The 14934-nt window shown below is 37.7% G+C and overlaps 1 protein-coding gene and 1 pseudogene across 1 annotated transcript; both read right to left on the bottom strand.

Annotated features, from left to right (window-relative positions):
- The window catches only part of LOC111956204 (uncharacterized), a 119169-nt pseudogene that overhangs the window by 95934 nt on the left and 8301 nt on the right, over nt 1-14934 (bottom strand).
- On the bottom strand, nt 8271-14608 carry LOC111955505 (uncharacterized). The gene is made up of 10 exons (XM_023975717.1): nt 14312-14608; nt 14032-14096; nt 13560-13756; nt 11666-11904; nt 11468-11529; nt 10787-10932; nt 9836-10386; nt 9567-9631; nt 9111-9292; nt 8271-8533 (listed from the first exon to the last, which is right to left on the bottom strand). The coding sequence occupies exons 3-10, from the start codon at nt 13735-13737 to the stop codon at nt 8271-8273; spliced, it is 1686 nt and encodes a 561-aa protein (XP_023831485.1). The 5' UTR covers nt 13738-13756; nt 14032-14096; nt 14312-14608.

Consider the following 14934-nt stretch of genomic DNA (forward strand, 5'->3'; position numbering starts at 1 on the left):
ATTGGCTTTGTTGATACATTTGTTAATACAAGGCAGTTAACCCACAGTTAACCCACTGTTCCTAGGCCGTCATTGAAAATAAGAATGTATTCTTAATCTTAACTGACTTGCCTAGTTAAATAAAGTTTTTTTTTTAAATACTCTGTTACCTGTACATTAGTTGGTGGGTTGTTGCACCAATTCGGTGCCTTTTGACATGTGTAACTTGGTGAGAAAAAAATAATTTCATCTCATTTTAACATTCTGTCATAAAAGAGCACATGTTCAGCTTCATAAAAAACATGTTTACCATCTCAAAAAGATCATGATAGTAAGTGCCTATTAAGTGCCAAATAAAGTAACAGGGTTGACAATTTCATCTTAAATCAGCTATAAATTCTCTTGTGACAGGGAAAATAGAAGTTTGTTGTGTGCAACAGGGAGGGGCAATTGAATGCAAGCTTACATTTTTATTTTATTGTTAAAACATTTCTAGCCTGTCTATCTATGCTGACTGTCTACAGGAAACATAGTTGACACGTTATGCTTGACCCATTCAGTTTTCTACCACAAAACACCACAAAACTGCCAAAAAAGATTAGAACCAGCTCACCTGCTTTTACACGATGATTTGCCAATTAGATGTTCAATGCTTCTTTTGAAAAAAATATTTTAAAATTAATAATTTTACCATATTAAAATGAGAGTTCAGTTCACATAACAGGGTTGCCCTTAAAATGAGGGACAGATGTAAATGAATCACTAATCACATGAAATAAATAATAATCTTCAGAAATTACTTGGTCAAAGCAATACAATAAGTAGGGCTTTACAATGATGGTGAAAACTTGGAGAAATGTCAGGATTAAGCATGTTAAATCTTCCTGGAAGTCACAGAGGGTGCATGGAGGCACATTTCAAAATGCTAAACTTTTGCACTTTAGCAAATCTGATTTATTGAATTATCCATGTGGTCTATATTAAAAGGGCACTTCATTGAATATAAAGGCTTTTAAAATGCAATATTGCTGCACAATTTCTATATCAAAGGGACACAAAAGGCACTCATTTCATGGAACGACACTGGTACATTTGTATATTCTGAATTAGAGATATTTGTAAAAAAGTTTTCAGATTTGTCTATAGTGCCCCATGGAATTGGCTGATGGTGGTAATGTGCAATTTTGATCATTATCACTTTTTCTAATTCAACAGTACTTTCGAGTGGATTTCACAGTGGGACTGCAATATGTGATCATATAATGACTGATGAAGGGAATAAGTCATTTTCCCACATCAACATTTAATGCTGGCTACTTTATTAGTGCTTCACAAATTATTTGACATATTCTTCACCTTTAATTGTCCTATTATTCTATGTCGTTGAAATGCATTTGTCTGTCAGCTAAAGGTTTTTTGTTAAAAACACAGCTTCTGAAATTACCTAACACGATCTGTATCCAGAGAACCAAGTAAACAAACTAAGACGTGACACGGGAACCACGTCCATGCATGTTATTCCAATGTGACTACAGTGTGCCAACATTTTACCCATCTTTAAACCACAACGCAATTACATGTTTCAAAGTTTTGCTGATTTCACAATGAGTTGACGTTCACTAACAACAAACTAAGCATTGGACAGGTCAGTGCCCAGTAGGAGGACATTCAGTTCTGCCTTAAATGGAGCTTAGCAGTTGGTGATGGAGTGAAAAGTGTACATGTTGCATTGTGATGTTGTGACGTCATGGTCAGCTTGTACAGTATGTTATCTTTAAGTTTTGTAAATGCCTTTTTAGCAATACATGTATTTATCTGGTTGTAATTTGGTTAAATAATCTGGTTATCTGACCAGATAACTGAAATAAGAAGTCTTTCCAAATACGTCTTGATGTTATAAAGAAAAAATAAGTATTTGTCTGGTTATGGTCACCAGAATACAAGTTTACAACAATTATGACATCGAATGCCACATTTTGCCAACTGGGTACTGACTACTAACTGCTAGGTTGATGCTGCAGGTACTGTTGAAATCGGAAATTTAAATACACTTAGGTTGGAGTCATTAAAACTCGTTTTGCAACCGGTCCACACATTTTTTGTTAACAAACTATAGTTTTGGCAAGTCGGTTAGGACATCTACTGTGTGCATGACACAAGTAATTTTTCCAACAATTGTTGACAGACAGATTATTTCACTTATAATTCACTGTATCACAATTCCGGTGGGTCAGAAGTTTACATACACTTAGTTGTCTGTGCCTTTTAAAACTGCTTGGAAAATTCCAGATAATGATGTCATGGCTTTAGAAGCTTCTGATAGGCTAATTGACATCATTTGAGTCAATTGGAGATGTACTTGTGGGTGTATTTCAAGGCCTACCTTCAAACTCAGTGCCTCTTTGCTTGACATCATGGGAAAATCAAAAGAAATCAGCCAAGACCTCAGACCTCCACAAGACCTCCACAAGTCTGGTTCATCCTTGGGAGCAATTTCCAAATGCCTGCAATTTCCAAATGCCTGCAAGTATAAACACCATGGAACCACACAGCTGTCATACCGCTCAGGAAGGAGACGCTCTCTGTCTTCTGGAGATGAACGTACTTTGGTGTGAAAAGTGCAAATCAATCCAGAACAACAGCAAAGGACATTGTGAAGATGCTGGAGGCAAAAGGAACAAAAGTATCTATATCCACAGTAAAACGAGTCCTATATCGACATAACCTGAAAGGCCGGTCAGCAAGGAAGATGCCACTGCTCCAAAACCGCCATAAAAAAGCCAGACTACGGTTTGCAACTGCACATGGGGACAAAGATTGTACTTTTTGGAGAAATGTCCTCAGGTCTGATGAAACAAATATAGAACTGTTTGGCCATAATGACCATTGTTATGTTTGCAGGGAAAAGGGGGGAGGCTTACAAGCTGAAGAACACCATCCCAACCGTGAAGCACGGTGGTGGCAGCATCATGTTGTGGGGGTGCTTTGCTGCAGGAGGGACCTGGTGCACTTCACAAAATAGATGGCTTCATGAGGGAGGAAAGTATGGGGATATATTGAAGCAACATCACAAGAATCAGTCAGGAAGTTAAGCTTGGTCGCAAATGGGTCTTCCAAATGGACAATGACCCCAAGCATACTTCCAAAGTTGTGGCAAAATGGCTTAAGGACAAGAAAGTCAAGGTATTGGAGTGGCCATCACAAAGCCCTGACCTCAATCCTATAGAACATTTGTGGTCAGAACTGAAAAAGCTTGTGCGAGCAAGGAGGCCTACAAACCTGACTCAGTTACACCAGCTCTGTCAGGAGGAATGGGCCAGAATTCACCCAACTTATTGTGGGAAGCTTGTGGAAGGCTACCAAAATGTTTGACCCAAGTTAAACAATTTAAAGGCAATGCTACCAAATACTAATTGAGTGTATGTAAACTTCTGACCCACTAGAAATGTGATGAAGAAACAAAAGCTGAATAAATCATTCTCTCTACTATTATTATTTCACATTATTAAAATAAAGTGGTGATCCTAACTGACCTAAGGCAGGGAATTTTTACAAGGATTAAATGTCAGGAATTGTGAAAAACTGAGTTTAAATGTATTTGGCTAAGCTGTATGTAAAGTTCCGACTTCAACTGTATGTATATGAGCAGTAGATGAGAATGTAGTATCAGTAGACAAAACATGAACCTGAACTAATAAGTTACTGTTCTCTCTTTTCAGCTATGTGACAGCCTCAAAAATTATACTCCTGTGTAAGGGTCTGCAGCGAATCACAGCCAGCCGCCAGAGAGAAGCAAATGTAACCACAGGACATGTGACAGAGTTGGACACCCTATGTTCATCAATGGACAGAAAGTTCCACAGAATGGAATATAATCACGTGCTATCAGAAACCGCTGCACTTGACCCCAGGTTTAAGAAGTTAGCCTTCAGTGATGCCAGAGCGATTGATGAGGCTCCTCAAAGAATAACCTCAGCAGCAGGGAGGGACAGCCCCAGGTATACTTTCAATGCACATGTGTAATAGCATCCTTTTTTACATTTATTTAAATTTGTCAACCTGCTGCAGATTTGCAAATTGTTATTTATTTTTCTTTGATATGGTGCACTATTCTATTATGCTGTTCAGATTGTAATATTGTTGAATGGTTAGATTTATATGCACTTTGTTTATATACATGAAAAAGTTATACTTTAAATGCAAATGTTTAATAGCATTCTTTTTCATAACAAACCAATGCATTTTTAAATACATTGTGGTTAAGGTAGAGTATGACTTCATTTAATAATTTAATTAGAATTGCTTTAACACCAATCATAGTCAAACTATCGCAAAATGGTTGACTTAAAGAGCCGTTTGGGAGCCAAAAGAGCCGGCTCTTTTTGGTGAGCTGAGCCGAACGAGCGGGCTCATTGAAAAGAGCCAGGATTGCCCATCACTAGAGGGAAAGCGAAGGGAGAGTGAGTCGGCTGAGAGGCAGCCTCACTGCTGCTGATCCTCCCCCTCCCTCCCCTCAGACTGACCATCAGATGCAACAACATTGCCAGGGCAAATTGAAGCATAGCCAATATACAGTGATAATGCCTACTGCACAAACCTCATTGCTACAGAACTGTTTTTAATTGTTTAATGTTGCGTAGATTTAATACGTTTTTTAAGTAATGTTTAAAAAAAGGTCTGAGGGGAGATCTGGGCTTGCATTTTGAATCATTAAATTGTATGCATGTGCAGTGGCGACCCATGATTAAGGGACCGTGAGGCAGTGAAATTATTTAAAAAAACTATATCGGGGCTCATTGGACATGAATATTACACAACAGGTTGGAAATCGCAAATTCAACAGTAAGTGGTTTGGAAGGAATCGGTGACTAACTGCAAGCATTGCAAAGCAATTACTAGCCTGCTACTCAGTGGAGTAGGTGTGTTGTCCCAAGTGTGGGTTTAAGGGTCTCTTTTCCAAGCTTAAATGGATAAACATTCAAAACTGGCCATGGTGTCAATCCAGCGTGACTTCTGCCTCGCTCAAAACAACAGAAAACTCAGAACTGGGAAATCTGATTTCAGTGAGTTCAAGACAACTGGGAACTCTGAAAAAAAACGAGCTCAGACTGGAAGAATAAATTTTGAACGTATCTTCAGAGCTCCGACCTGATGATCACTGACATCATCATGATTCAACCTTGTTTTTTTTCAGAGTTCCCCGTTGTCTTGAAAGCACCATAAATCCAGAGAAGGCCAGACTTTGATGACAAAGTTTGATGAAAATGTTTTCCCACGAAGGACCGCTGCATCACCTTCCTGTTCAAGTGAGCACAGCATAACAAGGTGAGTCCAAAAATATATTGTATGCTGCTGCATAAATTATGTAATATGGGGAAAGGAGGATACCTAGTCAGTTGTCCAACTGAATGTTTTCAACTGAAATTTATCTTCCGTATTTAACCCAACCCCTTTGAATTAAAGAGATGCGGGGGGCTGCCTTAATCGACATCCACGGTGCCAGGGGAACAGTGGGTTAACTGCCTTGCTCAGGGGCAGAACAACAAATCCCAAAGCTTGTCAGCTTGGGGATTTGATCCAGCAACCTTCCGGTTCCTGGCCCAATGCTCTAAACACTAGGTTATGCCAGGGAGATATGTATACTGTAGCTAAGAAAATAATACTACGTGTATGTTATGTAGTAAGCTGTTAGTAGCCCATGTGCCTCACCCTAATAATTTGGTCCAGTTTCCCCTCCTAATTTTGCCTTCTCTTCTGACTTGGTGGTACACATGTAGCCTATAACCTGTTTTAGAGAAAGGTAATCATTGAATACTGCAAGAGCTTTCATTATCTGCTTATATGCCCCCTCTATTTATTCTATGGTTCTGACTTGGTGTACAGGGAGAATACTGTAAGAACGGCCCATGTTCTGAATTATGTTGCTGTACATTTCAAAAGTGCTGAACAAATTGTTATATTGACTATGTCCGTCCTAGCGCTCTCATTAATGTCGTAATCAAAATTACGGATTGCCTCTTATCCACTCGTCGTCCCCTTAGTTTGTACATCTCAATTGTCAGTAGAAACCACATTTGTTTAAGCAAGTCAGCCATATCAGCTATGTTTTTTTGAAATGCAGTAAATGAGGCTGAATGAACTGTTTCGCTGCCAGACAAGGCTCCGCCGATAGCCAGGTGTAGCAGTGGTAAGGTGTTGGGACTGCTGTTGGGACAGTTTTATGTAGCCCCTAACAGTGTGTGGGCACCGTTTGTCACCGTTACAGTGCAATTCATGTATTGTTTAGTGTTGTGTTGTGTAGTGGGTTTGCTGGCAAGCATCTAAAAAAAAAATAATAATTTACATGATAAAATCGCCCCTGTGCATGTGACATCATTAGACATTTATAAAACGCATAATGTACAATATGCAGAACAACCAAAGAATATCTGATCATGGAAGAACATCAACTCTTACATTTCAATACATTTTCTGCCACTGATGAGTACAAATGAGTACAAAATGACTGAGATGCACTTCTAAATCATTAAAGACATTCAATTATAATCTGATAATCCTCATTTTGTTGGAAAATAAACTTTTCAATGTAATGTAAGACAAAGTAAATGTACCACAGTAATAAGCTCCAATTGATTAGAATATGTTTATTTCAATTTGAATAATGAGTATAATAACTATAACTATAATGAGAATCAACTTAGGTTAACACATACAGATTAAATATCTTGCCATTATATATTATGGGAATGGGGGGCATGGGGTAAATACATTTTCAAAGTTAATATTTTCATACTGCTGCTTGCTGCTGAAGACTAGTTGACAAGCAGCAGCGACACAACCACAGACAGGAGGCAGTGAAGAGACTGGTCTTGCTGCTATTCACTTGAGGTCACAACTGCATAGATAAAGAGAGAGAAAGTGAACATGAAGAGAGAATATGTATTTGCCAACTGCTACATGATTATTGTGAATAAGCCTGTACATATTTACTGTTAAATATTTACACACACATACACATGGATTTAGTACTGTAGAGGACACACAGTGTGTTGTGAAATCTGTGAATGTATTGTAATGTTTTAAAAATTGTATAAACTGCCTTAATTTTGCAGGACACCAGGAAGAGTAGCTGGTGACGGGGATCCATTAAATACAAATACTGTTACTGCTACAATAACCTTGTTTTCTGCATATAGAACCTCTATAGGTATACAAAATGAGAATTTACATAAAGCATGGACAATATTTTTTTACCTTCACACTGACAGTAACTGACGTGGGGTTGATGTTGAAAGCTGTGATGTTTGTTGCAGCCTTTATCAAAACGGTGCCAATTTCCTTGGAATTTGGCACGAGGAGGAGCTAAATGCTAAATTCATGGTGTTAATGATTGATCCATTTCTGGGAACAAATGAGAGATTGTTTTAATGACTTTGAGCCTTGCAATGCAGAACTACAATATATTTGCATAATGAATATTTTCTTTATTTTAAAAGGAATTATATGAGGTATACTTTTTTTGATCAATTATTATTATTTTTTTTTTTATTTTTTTTATGATGTAGAATGTTTATATTACATTTTCATTAAATCTATATACGGTTTTTGTCTGTATATTTCATTAATAAAAATCAACATAATCAATTGAATGCAACAAATCACCTGAATTTTATTTCTGTCAAACTGTTGAAGAAGGCGAAAGCTGATCGATAGAAAGGTTCAAGCTGGAAAGCAAAAAACATGTCAAGTTTAGACAAACAAGTTTCAAGTAAATTTTTTTAACTTTGTTTAACTAAGCAAGTCAGTTAAGAACAAATTCTTATTTAAGAATGATGCCTAACCCGGCCAAACCCGGACGATGCTGGGGCCAATTGTGCGTTGCCCTATGGGACACCCAATCAAGTCCGGTTGTGATATAGCCTGGAATCGAACCCAGGTCTGTAGTGACACTCTAGCACTGAGATGCAGTGCCTTAGACGCTGAACCACTCGGTATTCCATACATACTAGTCGTATGTAGGGGATCACGTGGGTATACACCATCAACAAAATGCGTATCTTGCAGGTTTCCTTCTCGACAATGTTAACAATAAGAAATAATAAAAGATAAGAATATGACCTAAAGTAAATTGCTCTCTAGAGTATATATTAGCATAAGTTAATACACGAAGGCGCAATTTATAGTCAATATTTACACGTGTTTTGGGGAAGGGGGATTGGGGGGGAAAGTGTTTAATTGTACAGTATTTAGCAATCATAAGAGTCAACTGAAAGGTGTTTATTACTGTATTTCTACCCTCTCATCAGGACCTTCCAAATTTTGTTCTTCTCATCCTTCAGGAGGCTCACTTGTTTTAATAGTGATGCTCGAGTTTGAAAGGCCTGAGAGGATGAGGTTGATAGGTCGGAGATAAATGTCTCTCCTTTGGACGTGAACTCCACAGACACTGTAGTGAGTGTAATTGTGGCCACAGAGGTTGTAGTGGTTGGAGCAGCTGTGACAACAGGATTAGCCGGTGTAATTGTGGTGGCACCTGTGAATGTATTTGGGACCCCTGTGAACACAAAATGTAAGAAATGCGAACTTGAATTCAACATTTTAATATCAAAACTTTTTTACCAACATTTGAAGTTAAAATGTAATGTCTCTCCAGGATTGTCTCTTATTAGGTGCAATATACTTGCCGCTCAAATTAGAATATTATCCTAAATGCAATCATAGGTTTAAGGAACGCAACAGATTGCAATGTTTAATGTATATTATATGAAATAACAGGTTCTTGAGAAGGAAACTCTTCACCAGGCATTTATAGTATTGCTTTTCAGTGTATTCATATTTTTTTAAAGAATTTAAACCAACGGTATGAAATGCACTTTTGGAAGTTCTATCTAGCAACAACTGAATTTGACGTAAGCCGAGGAACCAGTCAAGCTATGCAAACATGTTACTACAGCACAGGCCATAGGAATAATCAGGGAAAGGATGCATATCTTGATTAAATTGATATACCATTGCCATAGGCGTACCAGATTTAAGATGCACCTGCCTATTCATTCATTTGAGTTGCTAGCTAGCATATTCATACACATCAATGGACAGTTTTGGTAAACCCATTGTATAGGTTTACTTACTAATAACAGTGATGGAGTCCGGATACACAGAGATATTGAAGTTGGAGTTTGGATTGGTCACAGCCTCTTTCAGTGTATTTTCAATGTCATTAATCATCCTAGATTCTGCGGAGATCTGTTTGAATACCACTTCCATCTCCACCTGTATTTCTGCTGGCATAAGGGAACGTCGGGACACCGGTCTACAAAGGGCACAAAGTTCAGAGGTCAGATTAAAAGGTGACTGAAAAGTGGTTAGTCAGGCAATGTGTAGCCTGCACCTAAAGTTATATTAAACTACCACCACAATGGCAGCAACAGAAACATATAATATTGACAGGAATGTTGATTGATGGAGCTGTATAAAGGTAATATAATGTTTAAAATAAGGCTCATTGAGAACGACCTTGGCAAGATATTAGTGACATTAAATCATAGGATTTATGGAGGTAGAATAGTAAAAGCATAAAATATTACAAGAATGCAATGACAATCGTCTGGATGAAAATGATCCCATATTTTGATTGGTAGATCTCATCACACTGTTTGATAAAAGAAGAGACAACATCAATGGACAACGGTCTAAATAATGTTCTACACACAAAAACAAACCACTTCTGTATTATATATTTGTAATTGTATTTACAGTAAGCTTGATATTAGGGAAATAAAGAACTCTATCTGACCATATTCTCAGTAACAATCCGAACAAAGAAATACAGTGAATATATGATCACATGACTTACCTCTGAAGTAATGGTTAGTGCAAGTGTTTGAAATTCTGTGCTTCCAGGGTTGGTCAATGCTGTTACAAATAAAACTTCAATTGTGAGTTTTAATTTAAACACGACAGGATGTGCAGTTGTTTTGGTTGTTATTGGCATTGCTGTTGTTGTAGTAGGTGGTGTTAAGGTAGTGGTTGTCCTGGTAGTCTTCATGGTTAATGTTGAGGCTGTGCTTGAAACTGTAGTTGTGGGGGCCACAGATGTTGTTGTAGTAGGTGGTGTTAAGGTAGTGGTTGTCCTGGTAGTCTTCATGGTTAATGTTGAGGCTGTGCTTGAAACTGTAGTTGTGGGGGCCACAGATGTTGTTGTAGTAGGTGGTGTTAAGGTAGTGGTTGTCCTGGTAGTCTTCATGGTTAATGTTGATGCTGTGCTTGAAACTGTAGTTGAGGGGGCCACAGATGTTGTTGTAGTTGCAGGCCCAGTCACAGGAACACTGGCAGGTTCTCCAGTTGGTTTTGTGATGGTTGTGCCAGCCACAGCAGTTATAGTAGGAACAGCAGATGTAGGACCACCTGAAATAAAATTTAAATTATCTCTTATTATTAATCCTTAAGAGTCTACTGAGGCAGCCGTTCGTCAATCTAAGTAACATCATTAAAAAATCCCCATCAAAATCCATCAGTTTAATTAAGCTAGAGATTTGTGCCAATCCACCGCATCCGCTTATGTTGGTCTTCCGCATTAGCGGTGGAAGGTGTCAAATAATGTGTGTATAATAACTATACCCAAAGAGATCCTAAAATTCTAAATCAATTAGCTAAATGATCCATGGTATGACCATATGTCTAGGTAGAAAAAGTACTTTTGTGTACTTGCAATATGATAGTTAAGGGGAAATTATAGTCAGATAATATAGCAGTCAACCTCTAGATAATGGATTGCAAAATATACATTTAACAGATAAGGATTTACCTGTGCCATTGACCTTGATTTTGGTGGTGTCAATGTTGAAAGCTGTGATTTTCTGTGCAGAATTGATTAAAATGGTCTCAATCTTCGTGGAATTGAGGACAGAAGATCTAAATGCTAAATTCATAGTGTTGATGATTGATCCATGTCTGTGAATGAATGAAAGAGAGAAAGATATGTTAAAGCTACATAGAGAAGACTGGCAATTGAACCATTGCAATGCAGAACCATATGAAGATTGTTCCAATTTCATAAAATCTGATATTTCAGTTGTTTGGTGTGTGTATATTACATAAGTACCGGGATAAATGTCAATAACAAATCTGTAGTAGTCAAGGAATAAAAATCTATGAGTGAAAAACATTGTTTTTTTAATGTTGCGTGGTGTGTGTTTTACGTGTGGTTCTTGTTCGCGAGGCTGACATTACAACAGTTCATATCCCTGCAACTATGTTTTTTGGATTATGTAAGAAAACAGTGCTAAGACATTTCAGGCATTTCTGAGCCGCGTCCTTCAAAAGTCACAAGGACATTATCGTCAACATCTGCATCTTTAGTCATTTGTTTCTACATTTTGAATAATAATCATGTTTATCAGAATGTTAAGTAAAATGCACATATGGTATTTTGTCGAAGGTTGAATTCATTAAAATCAACATGATCAATTGAATGCAAACAAATCACCTGAATTCGGTCACTGTCAAACTGTTGAATGATGTGAAAGCTGATTGATAGAAAGGTTCAAGCTGCAAGGCAAAAACGGGTTAATTTTAGACAAACAATTCACATGCCAACAGATGTCTGAATGTGTATGTTACAGTAATCTCCCCCTCTCATCGGGACATTCACATATTTGTGTTTTCATTCAATCAGGAGGCTCACCTGTGTTTTAATCAGTGATGCTCGAGTTTGAAAGGCCTGAGAGGATGAGGTTGATAGGTCGGAGATAAATGTCTCTCCTTTGGACGTGAACTCCACAGACACTGTAGTGAGTGTAATTGTGGCCACAGAGGTTGTGGTGGCAGCAGCAGTTGTAGTGGTTGGAGCAGCTGTGACAACGGTTGCGATGACAGGAGTAGCCGTTGTAATTGTTGTGGCAACTGTGGATGTATTTGGGACCCCTGTGAACACAAAATGTAAGAAATGTGAACTTTGTGTATGATCTGACAGTTTGTCTTTTAGGACTGTCAAATTTGAATTCGACATTTTAATATCAAAACTTTTTTAGAAACATTTGAAGTTAAAATGTAATGTCTCTCCAGGATTGTCTCTTATTAGGTGCAATATACTTGTCGCTCAAATTATAATATTATCCTAAATGCAATCATAGGTTTAAGGAACGCAACAGATTGCAATGTTTAATGTATATTATATGAAACAAAAGGTTCTTGAGAAGGAAACCCTTCACCAGGCATTTATAGTATTACTTTTCAGTGTATTTATATATTTTTTTAATAATTTAAACCAACGGTTTGAAATGCACTTCTGGAAGTTCGACCTAGCAACAACTCAACTGTAGTTATAGTAGGAACAGCAGATGTAGGACCACCTGAAATAACATTTAAATGATCTCTTATTATTAATCCTCAAGAGTCTACTGAGGCAGCCGTTCGTCAATCTAAGTAACATCATAAAAAAATCCCCATCAAAATCCATCAGTTTAATTAAGCTACAGATCAATCCACCGCATCCGCTTATGTTGGTCTTCCGCATTAGCGGTGGAAGGTGGCTGAGCTACAGCACTTTTTAGGGCCTTATTTACCTTGTTTGACAAATTTGAGTACTGTTAACAGTCACATTCAGGTTTAGCTACCTTTGTTGGTGTCTTGCCTAAATTGCTCCACAATTGTATTGCGAATGTGCGTATCACTGCATATTTTGACATTTAACTATTTATGTAAATTCAATGTATTTATATACACAGCCCTTTTGTCACAGATCTATTGTTTTTGCACTTGTACCTATAGTCAGATGACATGAAAATAGAGCACTTTGGCCATGTACACCAATGGTGGCTTTGGCCTTCAAAAGAACAATTTATATACAGAAAGTATCTCATCCCTACTGTAAAATATGATGGTGGATCTTTGATGTTATGGGGCTATTTTGKTTCCACTGGTCCTGGAATCCTTTTTAAGGTGAATGGCATCATGAACTTTTCCAGGACATTTTAGCAAAAAACCTGGTTGCCTCTGCCAGAAGGCTTTAACTTGGCAACAAGTGAATCTTCCAGCAAAACAATAACTCCAAACACACATAAAAATACAAAAAMAAATGGTTAATTGACCACAAAATCTATATTTTGCAAWGGCCATGTCAGTCTCCGGACTTGAACCCCATTGAAAACCTGTGGTTTGAATTAAAGAAGGCAGTCCATAAGCGCAGACCAAAGGATACTAGGATCTGGAAAGATTCTGTATGGAGGAATGGTCAAGATCCCTCCCAATGTGTTCTTCAGTCTCATAAAACATTTTTGAAAAAGTCTAAGTGTTGTTTTCCTTGCAAGGGGAGGTTGCTGGAGTATTGAAAACAGGGGATCCTATCTTTTAGAGACTTTCTTTATTACTTGTCAACAAATCTCTTTCCCTGAGCAATTGTATTAGTATCAAATAATATAATTTGTAAATGTTTTTGATCACACAATAAAGGTCAGTATTTGTGTAATTTATTTTACACAGTCTTTTTTGCTTATTATTTTTCAAGGGATCCAATAATTRCGGACCCCACTGTATGTCAACGGATCATTTTGGTGAATCCATTTCATAGGTTTACTTACTGATAATAATGATGGAGTTTGGAACCACAGAGAGGTTGAAGGTAGAGTTTGGATTGGTCACAGCCTCATTTAGTGTATCTTTAATGTCATTGTCCTTGGGCATAGTTGCATTAGCGATAGTTGCAATGGCGGTCTCATTGAACACCACTTCCAGCTCCACCTGTGTGTCTGCTGCCATACGKGAACGGAACACTGGTCTGCAAAGGGCACAAATTTCAGATGTCAGGGTCAAATCAAAAGCTGACTGAAAAGGGGACAGTCATGCATGTCCAGCTTGCACCTAAGGTAATAACAATATCATCACAATGGAATCAACATAAAAAAATATCCTGATGACAAGAATGTTGACTGGTGAATGTTTTTAAAAGCAATATAATGCTTAAAATATTATTTTGAGAAATACTTTTTCAAGCTATTGGGCAAATTGAATCAAGCTTCTTTAGAGGTAGAATAGAATAGCATAGAATATTACATGAATGCAATGACAATCGTCCGGATGAAAAGAATCCCATATTTTGCTCGATAGATCACGTCACACTGTTTGAGAAAAGAACAGACAACATTCATGGACTATAGAATAGAATGAATAATGTTCTACATACAACAAAACAACATTTCTGTATTTTATTTTTCTGTCCCTTTATTTTAGCTTGATATGAGGTAAAAAAGTAACTCTGTCCCAGTACGTTGACCATATTCTCAGTAACAATCCAAACAAAGAAATACAAGAAAGATATGATCACAGGACTTACCACTGAAGTAAAGGATACCGCAAGTGTTTGAAATTCTGGACTTTGAGGATTACTCAAAGCTGGTACAAAAACTTCATTGATGGTGACTTGTAATGTAACCACTGCAAGCTGTGCAGTCGTTGTGGTAGTTGTTGTCGTAGTAGTAGAAGTAGTTGTTGGAGTTGTGCTTGAAACGGTAGTTGAGGGGGCCACAGATGTGGTTGTAGTTGTAGAACCAGTAACAGGAACAGTGGAAGGTTCTCCAGTTGGTATTGTGATGGCAGAACCAGGTACTGTGGTAGCAGGAACAGTTGTTGTTGCAGGGGCACCTGAAAAAAAAAAGAACACTCTTTTACTATTTGAAAGGTGCTCCAATTGAAACTTGTGCTTAAACTGTACTGGTGAAGTACTAGTGTGTGCCTTTAAAGTACTATTCTCTGATAATATGTGAAGATCGCACAACATATCACCTACCGACTGAGATGGAAGTAGTGGTTGTGTCTCTTGTTGTTGATTTGCAACAGGTGTAGCTGTTGTATTTGTCGAGACATCTGTGGCTGTGCTTGGGGTCCCTGTGAATAGAAAATCCAGTAATGAGAGTTCATACAGAGAAACATTGTACGAAATTTCACCGATTTTGGTTG

The sequence above is a fragment of the Salvelinus sp. IW2-2015 genome, linkage group LG31 (genome assembly GCF_002910315.2).
Source record: "Salvelinus sp. IW2-2015 linkage group LG31, ASM291031v2, whole genome shotgun sequence".
NCBI lineage: Eukaryota > Metazoa > Chordata > Actinopteri > Salmoniformes > Salmonidae > Salvelinus > Salvelinus sp. IW2-2015.

Bases quoted from the DNA above. Each gene is read 5' to 3' on its own strand.
- LOC111955505 (XM_023975717.1), bottom strand. From the start codon at position 13,737: ATGGCAGCAGACACACAGGTGGAGCTGGAAGTGGTGTTCAATGAGACC. The intron at 10,933-11,467 runs GTGATTTGTTTG...ATTCATTCACAG, and splicing joins TTGACAGTGACCGAATTCAG to ACATGGATCAATCATCAACA. The intron at 8,534-9,110 runs GTAAGTAAACCT...TTGTGTTCACAG, and splicing joins GGACTCCATCACTGTTATTA to GGGTCCCAAATACATTCACA.